The sequence below is a fragment of the Heteronotia binoei genome, chromosome 1 (assembly GCF_032191835.1).
Source record: "Heteronotia binoei isolate CCM8104 ecotype False Entrance Well chromosome 1, APGP_CSIRO_Hbin_v1, whole genome shotgun sequence".
Taxonomy (NCBI): Eukaryota; Metazoa; Chordata; class Lepidosauria; order Squamata; family Gekkonidae; genus Heteronotia; species Heteronotia binoei.
In genome coordinates, this window is record NC_083223.1 from 100,980,900 (window position 1) to 100,998,359 (window position 17,460).

Below are 17,460 nucleotides of genomic sequence, written 5' to 3' on the forward strand. Positions count from 1 at the left end.
TTATCAAATAGGAAGGCTGCCAGGCGGTTATCCCAATCTTCCTGTACAATGTGACCTAGGGCCTCTTTAGTGGTGTGCACCGTGCACTCTGCTTGGCCATTGGTGGCTGGATGGAAAGGGGCGGACCGAATGTGCTGGATGAGGTACCGATTCAAGAACTTCTGGAATTCCCGGGAGGTGAAAGCGGTCCCATTGTCTGTGATGAGGGTCTCGGGAATCCCATGAGTGCAAAAGACCCTTCGCAAGGCTCTGACCGCCGCCGCGGTGGAGGCTGAAGCTACGGGAATCACTTCCAACCACTTGGTGTATGCATCGACTAAGATAAAGAATAGTTGGCCCTGGTATGGCCCCGCAAAGTCTAGGTGTAACCAGGACCACGGCCTCCTGTTGGACTCCCAGTGGTGGATAGGGATGTGCAAAAAAAAAAATTCGGAATTACACGGATTCGGAAGTACACGGGGGGGGGGGGAATTCGGATTCCCCATGCACTACTGAATACCGTATTCGGAATAGCCGCATATACGGTAGATGCACGGCTATTACCGAATATACGGCCCTATTATACCCTATGGGCCATTGAAATCAATGGCAAATAGGGTATATTTGAAGCCGCCTGGAGGGGGGAGGGTTTGAGGGAGAGCCCCCAAATTTGCAGGGGACCTGCAGGGGACTCTCCCCTCCAACCCCCCCAAGTCCCAAAAAGATTGGGCCAGGGGATCCCATTCCAGGTGCACCCAAAGAGGGTGCCCCTATTCCATCATTATACCCTATGGGCCATTGAAATCAATGGCAAATAGGGTATAATTGAAGCCACCTGGAGGGGAGGGGGTTTGAGGGAGAGCCCCCAAATTTGCAGGGGACCTGAAGGGGACTCTCCCCTCCAACCCCCCCAAGTCCCAAAAAGATTGGGCCAGGGGGTCCCTGTCTTTGGGCTCCCCAAAAGGCCCATTGCCAACAATGATGGGGAAAGCCCAATTAGCCACTTCCTCCACTACAATTGCTGTGGGGAAAGTGGCTCTGGCCAGAGCGGGGTTTGAGGGAGAGGCCCCAAAACTGCAGGGCAGCTTCAGGGGACTCCCCAGCATGCAACCCCCCTGGCCCCAAAAGACAGCACCCATCTGTGGGCACCCCAAAAGGAACACTGCTCCCAATGGTGAGAAAAAACCAATTAGAGCCACTTCCTCACTGCAATTGTCATGGGAAGTGTGGCTCTGGGGAGCAGGAGGTTTTGAGGAGAGCCCCCCAAACTGCTGTGCAGCTTCAGGGCACTGTCCCACACAAAACCCACAAGGCCAAAAAAAAATTGGACCAGGGGGTCCAATTCCAGGGGCACCCAAAGCCAAACCTAACTTCACACCAGAGAATCTCTATAGGCCCCAAATGCACTACATCCCTCTATCTAATCTATGAACCCTGGGCCTGCAGGCCTGGCACCAATATAAACCCAGTTACCAACATCACTGCCACACAAAACACAATCTGCTCAAGGTCTGCTCTGCAGACCTGGCTGCAGCAAACCCAGATGCCAGCTCTCCAGCCCTGCCCCAAACAACACGGGGAGAGCTGGCCAACCACAAAAAGAGTAACAGCAGCAGCACAACACAGCACAGCAGCAACAAATCAAACACTGAATACTTTTAAAACAGTAAAAAATTAACTTTTAACAATACAGGAACTTTGCCACCCCCTCCCCCCCAAAAAAAACCTTCACCCTAACCCCAAGAAATCCAAGCCACCCAAATCAGGAGAAGTAAAAGGACACTGCACTTTTAAAAGTCCTCTCACTAAATTAAGATATGGGCAAATTGGCAAAACCCCCCCACCCCAGGCCCCCTCCCCAAGCAGAAACCCCCAAATAAGCTACCCCACCATCACCCAAATCTGGATAAGTAAAGGGACTCTAAGTCTTTAAAAAAAGTCCTTTTACCAACAATAAATAAAAACAAGAACCCAAGAGAGTGTCTTACCTTGTCTTCTCTAGTCCAGGGAAGTATGAGTGAGAGAGGCAGCAGCTTAAGTGAAGGGCCAGCCAGCCACTGCCAGCCCTTTGCACAATCTCTCACACACAGCATGGAGGAGTCAGCCAGGAAGGGAAGACTCCTTAGAAAGCCCTTCAAAGCATGCATTTGCAATGCATTTTGCAAATGCATGCTTTGGATTGGCTGCTGGGGCTCCTCTTCCCCCTCCCTGATCCCAGGGAGGTTAAGGCAGAGGCGGGAAGAAGCCACTAAAGGCGCCAAAGCAGCTCCTTTGAAGCTCCAGAAGCTAATTGCTGCCTTTTGAATTGACAGCTGTGTGCTTACGAATAGCTATTCGTAACTACACAGTGAGCCTATTCAGCTGCCGTATAATGGGCGCTTATGGAAGTCGGCTGCAGGCTATTCCGTATGCGGCCGAATCAGCACTGATTCGGCCGTAAATACGGCTCGGCCGAGCCGAATGCACATCCCTAGTGGTGGACAGGGGCACTGGGCGGATCAGGTCGGGACTCTTGGCAGGGTTGGCACCTTCGAACCCACCCTTCTATCTCCTCGTCCATCCCCGGCCACCATACATAGCTACGTGCCAGGGACTTCATGCGCACTATCCCCAGGTGTGTTTTGTGTAGGGCTTCCAGCACTTGCTTCCGCAATGGGGGGGGGGGGGAACCACCACCCTGCTACCCCAGAGAAGGCACCCCTTGTGCATGGACAGTTCTTCTCTGAGTGATGCGAATGCCCTGAATTCTGCGTCCAGTTTGCCCGTGGGCCACCCCCTTCCCACCCAGTCTAAAACGCGTGTGAGGATGTGGTCTCTACCCGTGGCCCCTAGCTACCTCGGCGGCGTGGAGGGGCCTCTGGTAGAGTCTCTATAAGCATCACATGGTGGGCGGGGGTGGGATCTGGGTCCATAGAGGGCAGCTTTGCCAGGGCAGTGAACCAGGGCATATGTGTACGAGTTGAGGAACTGGTTTCACCACAGAACGCGCTGTGACAGAATTTGCAGTGTCTGGCGGTCTGGGGTGAGGAGGCCCAGTAGCAGCTTATGGTCTGTGGCGATCATGAAACGCCTACCGTACAGGTAGTCGTTGAATTTATGCACACCCGCCACTATTGCCAAGGCCTCCTTGTCTATCTGGGCATAGTTGTGCTCCGCAGGGGTCAGGGTCCTTGAATAATAGGCCATGGGAACCTCCCTCTTGTCTGGGAGTTGGTGCCCCAGAACGGCGCCCACCCCGTACGGAGAAGCATCACAAGCCAGAATCACTGGTAAGGATTCGTCAAATGGTGGAGCACATCATTGGAAACTAGGAGGTCCTTGATTGCCTGAAAAGCGGCGGCCTGCTTCTTTTCCCAGACCCACGGGGTGTTTTTATTGAGGAGCCTATGAAGGGGTTCTGCAATGGTCACTTAGTGGGGCAAAAATGAATGATAAAAATTTAATAATCCCAAGAAACTTTGTAACTCCATCTTGCACGTGGGGGCCGGGGCGTGGACAATAGCCCTGGTCTTGTCGGCCGTTGGGTGGATTCCCACGTTGTCTACTGCAAACCCCAAGAACTCTACCCTTGACACCCCGAGGAAACACTTCTCCCGCTTTACTTTAAGTCCTGCCGCCTGGAAATGGCGGAGTACCTCATGCAGACGGCTGCTGAACTCCTCAGCATCTGGGGCGGCGATCAAAACGTCATCAAAAAACGGTTGCATTCCGGGGATCCCTTTGAGAAGAGCATCCATTATGCTCTGAAGAATCCCCGGAGCCACACTAACCCCAAATTGCAACCGCTGCACCCGAAAAGCTCCCCTGTGGGTCACAATGGTCTGGGCTTCTGCTGTCTCTGCGTCCACTGGGAGTTGCTGGTCCGCCTGGGCCAAGTCCAGTTTCCCAAAAACCTTAGAGCCTGCTAGGGCTGACAGTACGTGGCTGACCACCGGAACGGGGTATGGGTTGTCCTGAAGTGCCTTATTTATTGTAATCAGTGCATATGCGCACATCTCCATTCGGCTTCACTGGAGTGACTATGGGTGTTTCCCATGCAGCATAGAATACCGGTTCTAGCACTCCCTGGGTTGTGAGGCAGTCCAGCTCTGCTTCTGTTTTTGGTTTAAGAGCAAACGGAACTCACCTGGCCTTCAGCCTTATCGGTCTCACGTGGGGATCGAGGGGTAAGGTAATGGGAGGCCCCTTGTAGCACTCCAGGGACCCATCAAACACTTCCGGGAATTCCCAGCACACGTGCTCGAAATTTTGCGTTCGCATCTGCTGCACCCCCACTATTTGAATACCCAGCAGTCGAAACCAGGCCAGTCCCAGTAATGTGGTGAGCTGGCGTTTGACCACGAGAATGTCCAGCTTGCCCTTAAAGTTCTTAAACTCTACCCTTACAGTGGCCCAACCCAAAATCTGTACAGGGTTTTTTTGGAAGTCCCGCAGTATGAAGTCCGCTGGTCGCAGCCGGGGCCCGCCACGGGGACAAAGTTTTCTTAGAGACTCCTCTGAAATTATGGAGATGGAGGAGCCCTAATCCAGCTCCATCAGGCATGGAGCGCCCTCGATTAGGACTGACACCCTGACCTTATCGGGGGTGGTGAGGGGCAAGTTCATTACCTGCAGGCTAGTCGATGCGGTCGAGTAGGCATTGGTCGAGTCGTGGTTGGTGGACTGGTGTCTGCGGGTGGCCTTGGCCCGGCAAGCCCGCGCTATGTGGCCCATTCTTCCACAGTTTCTGCAGTCCACGTTGCGGTAGGGGCAGTCCCGGCGCTCCTGTGGATCTGCACAGCTGGCGCACTTGGTGTTGGCTGGTTTCTCTGTTGCTCGTGGCCGTGTGGGCGCTCTCGGCCCCATTCCTGGTTGGCGATGTAGCTGGTTTGCCTCCTCCTCCTCTGGGTTGCCCGGTGCTATCTCCTCCTGGTGGACAGCTTCCACTCGTGGGTTACTGTAAGGTTTGGTTGCTCTCTTGAATGCGGTGGCTTCGTTGAAGGCAAGATGGAGGGTGAGCTCTTCCTTTGCGAAGTGCTTTTGCTGCATCTTTCGTCTCGGAGGCCCCAGATGAAGCGATCCCTCAGGGCTTCATCCAGCTTGTCGAAGCTGCAGTTCCCTGCAATTTGGTGGAGGGCGGCCAGGTAGACGGCGGCTGTCTCTCCCGCCCCTTGATCCCTCTTGTGGAAGAGGAATTGGCAGGCGATGATGGAAGGCTGGGACAAGAAGTGCCCAGTCAGGAGTTGGACTATCTCCTCCTACTTTTTGTCCGTGATCTTCGCAGGGGCCGAGAGACCCTTTGCGATCTCGAATGTGGCCTCCCCGCAGACACTCAGGAGCACATCTCTCTTACGGCTGTCGTCTGTAATCATGTTCGCTCGTGGGTAGCAGTCGACCCGCTCTGTGTAGGTCTCCCACCTATCGGGTTTGGCAAGGTCGAACTCTGCAAGGTGGCCTATCGTCCCACTCGGGTTAGCCATGGCGGCAGCAGGTGCTTCCTTCCCCCTCGAATGCGTGCCTTCCTTGTCTCCGGCCAGATCAGCGAAGTCCCGCTTGGGGAGTTACCTGGCTAGAATCCCACCTTCGTCGCCACTGTAATGTACTGAGTGACGAGCCGTCTGGAAGGCAACATGCTTTATTAGCGAGTACATCACAGGGCAAGGCAACGCGGGCCGGGTCCCGATTATATACATACCCCAGAACAACCCTCAGTCTGGCCAGGTCCAATCCTGGCCAGTTAAACTTCCCGCCACAGATCTTGATAGGCGGAGCGTATTTGCGGAGCTACATCCGGGGACCAGTGGTCACCTCTGTAGCGTCCGCTGTGTTGTAATTTCGGGACTGAAATGCAAGACACAACATCCTGGCACTGCAGATGTCATCCAGTGTGCCTCCTCCCCTGGTTGCCAACGCCACTGCACTGGCAAGGGAGCCAAATGGGGCTGGGTGGATGGAGAGGCTGATTGTGCGCTCCCTTCCCCCCTTGCCCACCCTGGCCCAGGAAAGACAAACTCCCATGGAGCTGCAGTGATCCAGGAGCAGCTCTGGACTAGGATGTTCCTGCTGGGCAGCTCTTCAGGGCCCAGGGAGGCAGGGAGCCTGTACCAGGAAAGGTGCCACAGACCCATTGGCCCTTCTCCCATGTGGACGACGTGGGGCCGTTTGCATGCGCTCGGGAAGGTGCCCCCCCATCCCAGAAGCACCTGTTCCAGCGGACCAGCAGGCGTCTCACCAGCTGAGGTTGCTGCAGCTGCTGCTGGCCTGGAGGAGGAGGCGGCTGCTGCTGCCCAGCAGGAGCAACAGCAGCACAGCGGGCGGAAGGAGGCTGCAGGCATGGCTGGTGCCCTTTGTTTCTGCGGCACAGCAGGCCCGGCAACAAGGCCAGCTCCCTCCAGCTAGCTGTCGCCGTCACCCCCTGCCCTTCCCCCCACCGCCATGAATCACGTGCAGCCGCACCTGAGGACCGCTGCCCCAGGGCGACAGTCTAAGGTCTCCTAGCAGGTGCGCCAACCTTGCACGCCCATCTACTAAATAAATGCTTCTATACCGGTTGTTCACTTCCTGGCAGGCTCGTAGCTATGCCCCTGACTTCTGGCCAGGGGTCCCCTAACTCGGGGCCCCCAACCAGCCCCAGGGACTCCTGCCGCCTTTCTCGTGCTCCTGCAGCCCTTCTCGCCCTCCCACGCTATGCGAGTGGTGAGAAAGGGAGGGCTGCGGCCCCAAGAGCAGCTGGGAGGGAAGGCCGCGCAGCCAGTGTGAGAGCGGCTATGGGATGGGGCCAGTGAGTGTCCCCCCCCCCCCAAAAAAAATTAAGTGCCCCCTGACCTTCCAAATCCTGACTAGGAGGCTGCTTCCTGGATTCCGAGGCAGAGTGACAGAACACGTAGACATCTCTAGTGCTGCACTGCATGAGCTGTCTCGTGGCAGTTGGGCGAGATCCAGGCGCAACTGAAGTTACTGTTTCTCCACTCCCGCTCCATTCCCTGCCCCCTCTGAAGAAGTGAGCAGTGACTCACGAAAGCTCACACCCCACCACATTTTTTTTTAGTCGTTAAGGTGCTACTGGACTCTTGCTCTTTTCTACTGCTACAGACTAACAGGCTACATCTTGATTTCTCACCCCCGGTCAGGTTTTCAGCGGCTGCTTTCTGGCTGTGCCGAAACGTAACTATATAACGCTCCCCATCCGAAGCGACAATCGGGAAGGTAGCTTATATTTCCCTGCTGGGCCGTGAGATCGAAACAGTAACCTCATCCCCGCGTAACCAAGGCCGGCTTAACGAGGGAGGTTGCACACTGCCGTAGTCAGTCGCAAGGCCTTTCGGGGACTGTAGTCTTCATAGAGACCGTCTCTTCAGGCGGAAAGATGCCGTGGGCCGGCGAGTTGTAAGGTCAGGGGGCTGGGAGGAGTCATTGTGGCAGCTCCTCCGGTGGAGATGGCGGGGGCCTTAGAAAAGAAGAAGCGGGTGCGCTTCGCCCGCCTGGAAGAGGAGCGAGACGACGAGGAGGAGGAGGAGGAAGAGTTGGTGGCGGCGGCGGCGGCGGCGGCCTCTGCGAAGGCGCGGGGCTCAGGCGCAAGCTCTGTTAGGGAAGCCCTTCAGCCGGGGGTGATCGTGGCTGACAGGAGCGGCCGAAGAAGCTGGGCAGGAGGCGGTGGGCTCACCAAGCAGCAGCTCCCGGAAGCGGCGGTGGCGGCGGCTTCGGCTCGCGCGCTGAAATGGTGCATTTCAGCGGTTCTTTGTGCCGCTTTCCTAGGCCTGGTAAGGAGCCGGCAGGGTGACGCACGTGTCTCTGCCTGCACACAGGTGGAAGTGCCCCCGTCTGCTGTCCCTTCTTCCCATTTTGCCCGCTGCCATCTGCAGAGTGCAGCCGGGAGCGGCGAGCTGGCCCAGTCGCCTCTTAGCTGGGACTTGCTTCTTTCAGAAGCCTCGAAATGAAGCGATTGACTGTCAGCAGGTGTCCTGCCCACTCTGTAGATAGGAGGGAGCTACAGAACTTCTTTTCTCAAGTGGAATAATATGGGCGCCTCTCCTAAAATAAGACACTTTCACCCCTCCCTCCTCCTTGCAAAATCAAATGATGATCAAGTCTGAGACTGAAACGACTTTATGCACAGAAAACAACTAGGAGGTACTTTAGTGTGTGGCCTCTCCTTCCCGTCCAACTGCTTGAACCTTGAGAACGTGCTCTTGCTTGTATTGCTTTAGCTGCACTTCTCTCAAAATGTTTCATGACAAACTATTTTTGAGTGAATTGGCCTTGAAGATCACTTGGGCCTCCAGGGTGACTAGTTGGCCGTTATGTGAAATGGGGTGGTGGTTTGCGAGATGGTCCGCTAGTGTAATTTGACAGGGCTCTTCTTATATTCTCTCTTAAAACATCATCACCACTTGCTCAGGGATCCAGAAAGTGAATTAAACTAACAGAACTTTTGTACTCCTTAAGCAACACCCAAATTGCTGCAGAAAGTTAGAATGAAACTTTTAATCTGAGTATTTCCAATTTCTTTTTCAAAAGTGGTCTTAAATAGTGTATAGCAGAAAAAAGGAATATAATTTTCCTGGCTCTAGACAAATGTAGTCTAAAATGTATTTTTGATCATGATCATGAAAAGTGAAGAGATTCTCTGAGGTAAATAGAGATGTGGGAAGGAAGCAAGTTTTGAGAAAATATTTTACTATTGCCCCTCTCCTTTCCCAGATCTGCACCTACACAAAGAATAAGGCTTTGTTTTTTTCTAGCCAGTTTTGTCATTTGTTACACAGAGTGTAGTCCTGTATTGTCCCAGTTATTTCAGTAGGACTTGCTTTCGGTTAACTGGGATTCTAAGCTGCATATTGACTGCTGAGCTGTAGGTTGGTCTTTAAATCTTTAATAGTGACAGGTAAGTTGGATGTACCATAAATTGTAGTTTTATTTTTCCAGGGTATGGCCATTGCTGTCTTAGGCCCTACCTTTCAAGACCTGGCTACAAACGTCAACAGAAATGTTAGTCAAATATCTTACATCTTCGTGGGCCGTTCAGCGGGCTATTTTGGTGGTTCTCTGATTGGTGGGGTACTCTTTGACTATATGGATGCTCAGCTTCTCTTGGGTAAGTAGTACAAAGGAAAGTGCATGCCTCTTATATATGGTGATCTTCAATAGCTAGGGATATACTTACGCTCTTGGAAGCCAGCTTTACTACATTCCTATCTGGGATGCAAATGGGTGTTCTGTTGGAGAGTAATGCCACAGCCAAGGAAGTATTTCTTTTAATTTTTCTCCTCAATTCTCAGGTCTTTATAAAAACAGTCTCCTTTTCTAAGATTCATTCTTAATGTATAGTTGATACAGTACATTTTTGCTTAAGAGTTTTATGTATTCAAGCAGCTTTATTTAAACATGTACATTAGCTGGGGTCTAAATTGTTAGGTTTGGTTTTCTTCTTATGTCCTGTTGCTTGTTGACTCCCCTTTCACTAGCAGCTCTCTGCACATCCTGTGAGTATTAGGGTGGTTCTCTAGAGTAGCGTGAGTGGCTACTGCCAGAAGGACGGCCCCACCCGCATGTATAAGTGCTTTCCAGTTACACATAGAGGGGCTTGAGTCATGGTCATTGTAGGTTTATGATGTCAAATATACTGACAAAAGCAGCATTTTGTGTAGCTTTGTCATGTTAGTAGTGAGGCTGTTTATTTGTATATTGCCTTTCAACTAAAAGTTCCTGAAGTGGTTTACAACATATTAAATTCAACATAATTAATAAAAAACCCATTTAGATACAGTAAAAGTTCAGTTAAAGCTGCATAATCAATAAAACTGAAATCCATAAAATCAATGAAATATAATATTTTAATAGTGCTACTCCACCTGCATAAATGGCTATAAATCAGATTGCAACTTGTGACATTTCTGGTGTAGTGGTTAGAATGTTACACTAGGAACCCAAATAGCTGGGTCCAAACTCCTTTGGAATCATGATGCTTACTGGGTGATTTGGGTTAATTGTTCTGTGTCAGCCTCATCTGCTTCTCGGGGCTGTTGTGTCCTTAGGCAGGACTAAAGAGTCAGTACAATAAATTCCAACTGTATAGCACTATAATAAATTTTTTTAATCACCCTCATGTACAATATGTCTGTGTTATTATTCACATCATAATCATAATCATTACAGGAAATAATAACAATAATCAACACAGAGAGTATCTGTTGAGCTTCTACACTACATCCATAGGGCTGAATTCCAGTGCCCTACATGTGGAAAAAGTTCCAGTAGTACCAAAAACTGCAGTGAAGTCTATCCTCGAATGACAATGATGGGTCACACTACTCCCAGATCTAGCCAGTGTTTCCAGCCTTCTTCGGCAACAGAAATGTTTGAACTATTGCCAACTTTATTTTTGACTGGTGCCTTGTAATATTAATTCCCAGGCCTTGAATTCAGCAGGAGCTCACAGGAGTGCAGCTCCTGAACCTTTCTGACAGCTCCTCCTCCTTCTCCCCACCTACCTTGTCCATTGAGTAGTAGGTGCAGCTGCATAACAATCCCTGGAGTAGGAGAGCAGAAGCCAGCCAGCCACCAGGAGCTTTGCCACACCCCCAGCAGCCCCCATTAACCTCTGGAGAAGCACATGCCACCCTTTTCCCACTTATGTGATTTTGGGCAGCGGTTGGCTTGCTGGCCTTTTGACTGTGGAGGGGGGCAGCCAAAGAGAGCTTATGGTAATGAGCTCCACCATCTATTTTTCTACAAAATGACCCCTGCTAATTCCAGTTAATGTAATGATGTTTCAGGTTCTTTACTGTATTGGCTCTTAGACAGGGCTGGCAGGGTAAAAGCATGATGAAGTATAACATTGTTTTAGAAATTAAAATGAGACTTTTTAAAATTTAAAATGTGCAATGCCAAACTTTTGTGAGTTTTCCCCCTCTTAAACCTTTTTCTGCTTTGTAGGATTGTCTATGCTGGGTACAGCCTTAGGTCTTTGTGTCATTCCATGGTGTAAGAAAGCACTTTTGTTGACAGCAATGATGTCTGTCATTGGCTCTGCAATGGGAGTCCTAGATACAGGTAAAAACCCAGCTATCAGTGTACTACTACTGCATCTTTATATGTGCTGTTCGGTTTCTTAACTCTTCAGTTTTTAGGCACATTCTCTGCCCTGTCTCTTTCAAATGTAATGTGTACTTTGGGTCTGAGCAGATTTGTGTGCACCAAGAGATGCATTTCCAAATTAGCTGCATCTATTGAAGTGAAGAGGGTATCCTTTGCTAGTGGGAACTGGTTGCTTGGGAGTTGCCACTCCCTCCCACAATTGGATTGTTGAAAGAGGAAAGTCCTGTAGATGTATATTTGGTCTTCTGATTGGGAGAGCATTCTTTGCTTAGCTAGGAAGATGGCAGGTGAGAAATAAGAAACTTGAAGTTCTGAGCTGCATAAGAGTACAAATAGAGAAATGATCCAGAAATGGGGACAGAAGGGAAAATGGTTGGGAGAACACTCCAAACTATTTTTGTAGTGAACCTGGTTTTCTGGTAAAGGCAGAAGAAGCAGGTAAGGGACAGGAGAGCTCCCTGGCTGAATGCTGAAGCTGCTAAAGAGAGAATTTAGAATTTTGCTGGAAGAAAAACAAGCCAAGGCCTGAAATGGGAGGGGGAAGGGCAATATGTGGGGTAGATACAGGAATAACACTGTACAGGAAATGAACTTCCGAGAGTGAGAAGCAGGGATTGAGTATGGTGGTTGGCAGGGGCTAGAACTGTCAGGATTTGTAGTGGTCAGTGCTGCTAGGGTTGGCAGGTATTCCCTGGCCACCAGTGGGGCTGGTGTGTGTGGGGGTATAGTTGCTCATTCCAGGTTGGGAAACTTCTGGCGATTGAGGTGGAGCCTGGGAAGGACAGGGACCTTAATGGGGTACAGTACCACAGTGTCAATCCTCCAAAGCATCTTTTTCCTCTAGGGGAACTGCTGTCTCTGTAAGATGAGCTGTAATTCCTGGCACCCCTAAATGTTGCTATGCTGCCTTTTGGAGTGAGATGTGTAGGAAATGGCACTATGCGTCCCAGAATTTGGTAAAGAGAAGAAACTAAAAGGAGGATAATAAACAGCTCTCTGGGCGAGGAATTAGCAGTTCTGGTGTTACCGCATGTGGTTGAGAAGTATTTTGCTTGGGCCCATATGAATTAGGCTTGTTGGCCAATTGTGTTCAGATTTACTCTGGGACAGCAAAGTGTGAGAATGAAACCTCTTTTCAGTAGCATCTCACACCTGTTCTAAAGGAGCTGCAGGTTTAGGTTTTGGCATTCAAGGCTGTATGTGTAAGACACACAAGGCATTCTTCCTCAGGGATGTTAACTTTTCTTAGAAGGCTTGTGACAGGACATGGGGAATTATTCTAAGCTGATTTTGCCAGAGTTCAAATATTTTGAACAATAATTTAAAAGCTTTTAATGAAAGTATACTTTTCTCTGCAATTTTGTTATGTCGATTCATATTTCTCTTTACTTAGCAGATTGTTTGCTTTGGCTTGTTATTATGCCTTTGTGCCTAAAATGTGACCAGGGTGGATGTTTCACTCTGGCCTATTCTTCTGTCAACTCACGTCCTTTAATTATGGCAATGAACATTAACTATTATTATTTTGGTCTCCATGTGTGTTCAAGTACTGATCATCATGAACCAAAGACAGAATGTGATAGAGAAAGAGGCCACAAAATGGAGGACTAATGAACCCAGTTAATGCTGGAAAGGACACTAAGTAGAGTAAATATTGGAAGGTGGATGCCATGATGTTAGAGGAACCCACCAGGGACTGATAATATAAATATCATGTTGAATAGGTAGAAGCCCCTGAGAAGAAGCAGTGCCATGAGTGAGAGAGAGGGGAACATGATGGCATGAGCTCTGGGTTTTGTAAGGTAACCTACCACAGCATGTAGGACCTCATCATGGCTGTCTGAGAGCGGTGTTGGTGTTGAGTTTTAAGTTATCAATAGGAACTAGCAAGGCTTTTTTTGTAGCAGGAACTCCTTTGCATATTAGGCCACACACACTGATGTAGCCAATCCTCCTAGAGCTTACAGTAGGCCCTGTACTAAGAACCCTGTAAGCTCTTCGAGGATTGGCTACATCAGGGGTGTGTGACCTAATATGCAAAGGAGTTTCTGCTACAAAAAAAAGCCCTGGGAACTAGTAAGCCTACTGGAACAAAAGCTGGAAGTGACCTTCTGCCTAACAATGAATCTGCAGCTTTTCTGCAGCAAATGCAGTGCTTTCCATTGAAAGTGAGCTCTTTCCCAGTAGCACTTGGGACCAAGGAATAAGGGTACAATCTGTCAAAAAGCAGATGGGAGGGGGGATGCTATTTAAAAGTGCTTGTGTATTCATCCTGGCACTGTTCAGTACACACCCATTCTCCCTTTGGCTTGGTTGTGCAGTGTATGGTGCTTCAGTGGCTACCATCTTCCTCAGTGGCATTGTAACTCTGGAGGATTCAGTTCAGCAGAATGTAAAGAATAAATGGATGTAAGTATTGATGTTAGAAACCACCACATTCAGTTGCTGACCTAAGAGTAGCAGTGCTATTACAAAGGAGTTTCAAAAGAAGACTTGAAAGAGAGACTGTTGAATTGCAATTGATAATGAAGCTAGCTGCTAAAGAAAAAGAACTTATCCAGTGGCAGCTCCTTTTCTGTGTTTAACTGCTGTCTTCTCCAGCTTTCTGCATGTACTCCAGAACCTTCAGATTTTTTTTGAGCAGAGACAGCTCTTGTATAGTGGCATGTAGCTGGGATCTAAGAAACTATTCTATTTTTGAGAATTTGACCCTGCATCTTTTTCTTTCCTTTTCAGGTGGCAACGTTCTTGCCTTGGCCACATGGAAGGAGGAGGTTGGTCCTCATATGCAGGCTTTACACTTCAGTTTTGCCCTGGGTGCCTTTGTGGCTCCCATCCTGGCCAAGATGGCACTGAGTGGCTCTCCTACAGATTCTGAGGTCCATCTAAACAACAGTGCTGACAATCAGACTTCTTTGAATTCAAGTTCTTCTGATCTTTTGGGGCTGAAGCTGCATTTAAACATGAACTTTGTGTGGTCTTATGTTGTTATAGCCTTTTATCTCTTCATTGTTGCATTGATTTTCTTCATCTTATACTTGAAGAAAAGTTATATTCGAGACAGAACAAAAGTTTCTGTGCAGAAATACCGGTCTACCAAATATCATTATGCCCTCGTAATTCTGCTTTCCATATTTTTTTTCTGCTACGTAGGAGCAGAAGTAACCTATGGTTCCTATATTTTTACATATGCAAAAACCTTCATTAATATGAAAGAGAGTGAAGCTGCTGGTTTGAATTCTCTATTTTGGGGAGCTTTTGCAGCTTGCAGGGGACTGGCAATCTGTTGTGCCACATGCTTCTTCCCTGGAACTATGATCTTGCTGAGTATCACAGGCACTACAATATCCTCTTTGTTCCTGGCACTATTCAGTACACACCCATTCTCCCTTTGGTTTGGCTCTGCAGTGTATGGTGCTTCAATGGCTACCATCTTCCCCAGTGGCATTTCTTGGCTTGAACAGTATACCACCATTGAAGGGAAATCTGCATCCATGTTTGTGATTGGTGCTGCTATGGGGGAAATGTGCATTCCTGCAGTGGTTGGCTTCCTTCAAGGACACTTTTCTTCTTTCCCTGTTCTTATGTATGCTTCTTTGGGAGCAGCGGCCATGACAGCAGTACTGTTTCCTGTGATGTATAAATTAGCCACATCATCCATTGATGCTAAGCTAAATGATCCTGGAGACAGTGAAGTCCAGGAAGCCTTGTTGTCCAGTTCTCATCTTGAGGAAGATGAAGATGGCAGAGAATGGAATGAAGTAGACTTTGAAGTAATTGAGATGAATGACACTCTGAGGAACTCTGTCATAGAAACATCCAAGAAGATCCAAGGGGAGTCTTCAGCTGCCAGATCTGGCCACCCTTCTTTAGGAAACACAACATTAAATTCTTCTCCTATGACTGCTTTGAGCACCTCAAGACTAAAGAAGTCCAGTACAGACCAGGATAAAAATGATTAAGGTGGTCTTCTATAAAATGAGAATTTTAGTAGGAACTTTATTCTAAAATGTTTCAGCAAGTTAGTAGTTATTGTTAAACTTGCCAAATCCCAGTTAAGGTTCTTGGATGTGTGTGAAAGCAAGTACCAAAGAGTAATCATGCAGTGGAGGGCATTATGGTGAAATGCAGGGTTTTGCAATGTTTCCCAAATATCACATTGAAATGAAGAAACAGGAAACTTTGAAAAGATCACACTTGTCATTGTATAGGCAGTTTCATATGTGGAGCTTGTTGCAGGCTTTTTGATCTATGGCAACCAGAACAATCTTTACTTAGTAAGCATCACACCATAGTTTAAATCAGAATTGTGGCTATGATAACGTTTCAGAACATTGTGAATGGTGTTCCTAAGACACCGAGTGCCATTATTATCAAAATATACTTGCTGAGATTAATTTAGCTTGAACAACAGTCTCCAATAAAAAGTTCTCTTATTTTAAAAGTCCTTGGGGTTTGAAAAAACTGCTTCTGTTACCTTTCATCTTTTGAAACTTCTTGATTCTTGCTAATATAGGCCATTCCTGTTGTATGCAATGCTTGGAATCAATAGCATTATGGCTGAATTGCAAAGGTTGGTTGTTCTTTAGCCAAGGTTTATTAAAGTGGTACCTTCTGTGAGAGCAAGAGGGACCCATATGTATATAATTTCTCTTCTAAGGTGGGGGATACTTTTTTTTTTTCTTCAGCTGAACAGCTTTTACTTCCATATTATTTTCTTACTATCTGCCAGCACAGTGTGATAGCGCTATGCTAGGCTGTACTAGAAGAGAAGTGCCATAATTTAAATTGCTGCAGGGAAATGTCATGGCATTCTCTCTACAGGATACTGCTTTTACTGTCAGTTGTGCTGTGGTCAGGACACATTTTTGATAGAACATGCAGAATGTGAAAGTGTTTTTAAAAATGTAGAAGGATGAGGGTGTACTTCCACATGCCTGCACTCAGAACTATAATGCTAAAGTCAGGATCTTGTGCAGCAATTTCTGTCAGATAGCATAAGTTTCCACAAGCTTGTTTTTTATCTTTTGCAACAAGTGGGATTTTGTAAGTGAACAAGTTTTGGAGATGGAGAGCTACCTTGATGCCCTAGCACTAATAAGGAAAAAAACATGCTATTTAAAAGTGCTTGTGTATTCATTTATTCAAATGGATGTGATCCAAAGGGGTTTGCTGTGTTGAATTGGGAGCTCTTTGTCCTTGCTGTGGAACAGAAAACTTGCCTAAAATGCTAAGAGAAACTAGAGTTGATGCCAGTGGAGATATACTTGGCAACAGGTTGAGGGTGTGGATGTGCAGGGAGGTGAATTGCCCCTATGCAGATGTGCACTGTTGTTTCTTTAATCAGCAGCACTACTAGGTAAGTGACCTTAAGTTTAAGTGGCAAGATACTGTGGAACTTTGTTGAGACATATTGGAGGAACTGGGGGTTGTAAGATGAGCATTACTTTTTGCTGGAAAGTACTGTCAAATTAATATAAAGAACCTACCTCATAAGCATGTTGAAAATAGAGCAAAGTATTTTGGTATTAAAAAGCTGGTGAAAGATTCAACTTTTAAACAGGATAAATTTGTACAATTATATGATTAAAATGATAACATTTCACAGTGGCTGTAAAGAGCAATGTCTAAATACAGTAAAATTCAATTTATGTAACTTGTGAATTAATGTCTAGAATTTTAGAACTGATTCCTGAAGTACATCATGACTCTGGATTTGATGTATTGGAGCCTAGATTTGGTTTTGCTCACACAAGCAGCACTTTTCCTTTTGTGAGGTTGTTGCTGATCCTGTTGCCCCTCCCCACATATTGCCTCCTTTTCTCCCTAGGGTCTGCTATGAACCCCTCAGGTAAAGTATAGCAGGCTGCAATGTGAAAAGGGAGATAGGAAAGTTCTCTTCTGTGAGCCCTGCTTATAATATATAGTATCTGCCCCCCTCAATCCAAAGAGCTATTTTAGCAATCAGAACGCTGTAGCTATGCTCAGTGGAACTTCTCATTCTCCCTGCCTTTGAGTGGCAGATGCCAATATCATCACAAACTGATGTTCCTGTTCCAAAAGTTGGTTGCAGTGCAGCATGGGGAAACTCACTGAGAGTTCCTTCGGATATGTTGAATTAGTTGTTTGGATTCAGGCTGAAGTACTTTAGATGTGGCCGTTTAATTCAAGAGCATTTTAATTGAAAAGTTCTGATGGGAGTAAAACTAGGATCTTGATAGCTTAGTCATGTCACTACCAACTTAGCAATAACCTCAAGTTTTATACTGAGCTACTTGCATTGTTCATATCCTCGTTTTGAGGATTATTCTTCCTACATGGTATGTAAGTATAAATACTGCAACCACAAATTCTGTTCACCTTAGGAAATTTGTTTCTCTCTCCAGTGAAAATGAATTCCTGGTA

At 47.7% G+C, this 17,460-nt stretch overlaps 1 protein-coding gene across 1 annotated transcript; it reads left to right on the top strand.

Annotated features, from left to right (window-relative positions):
• Positions 1–7,317: 7,317 nt before the first annotated feature.
• MFSD4B (major facilitator superfamily domain containing 4B) lies at positions 7,318–15,502 on the top strand. Its single transcript, XM_060238194.1, has 4 exons — positions 7,318–7,718; positions 8,884–9,052; positions 10,894–11,010; positions 13,792–15,502. Exons 1-4 carry the CDS (start codon positions 7,395–7,397, stop codon positions 15,015–15,017), a joined length of 1,836 nt encoding a protein of 611 aa, XP_060094177.1. The 5' UTR covers positions 7,318–7,394; the 3' UTR covers positions 15,018–15,502.
• Positions 15,503–17,460: the final 1,958 nt, after the last annotated feature.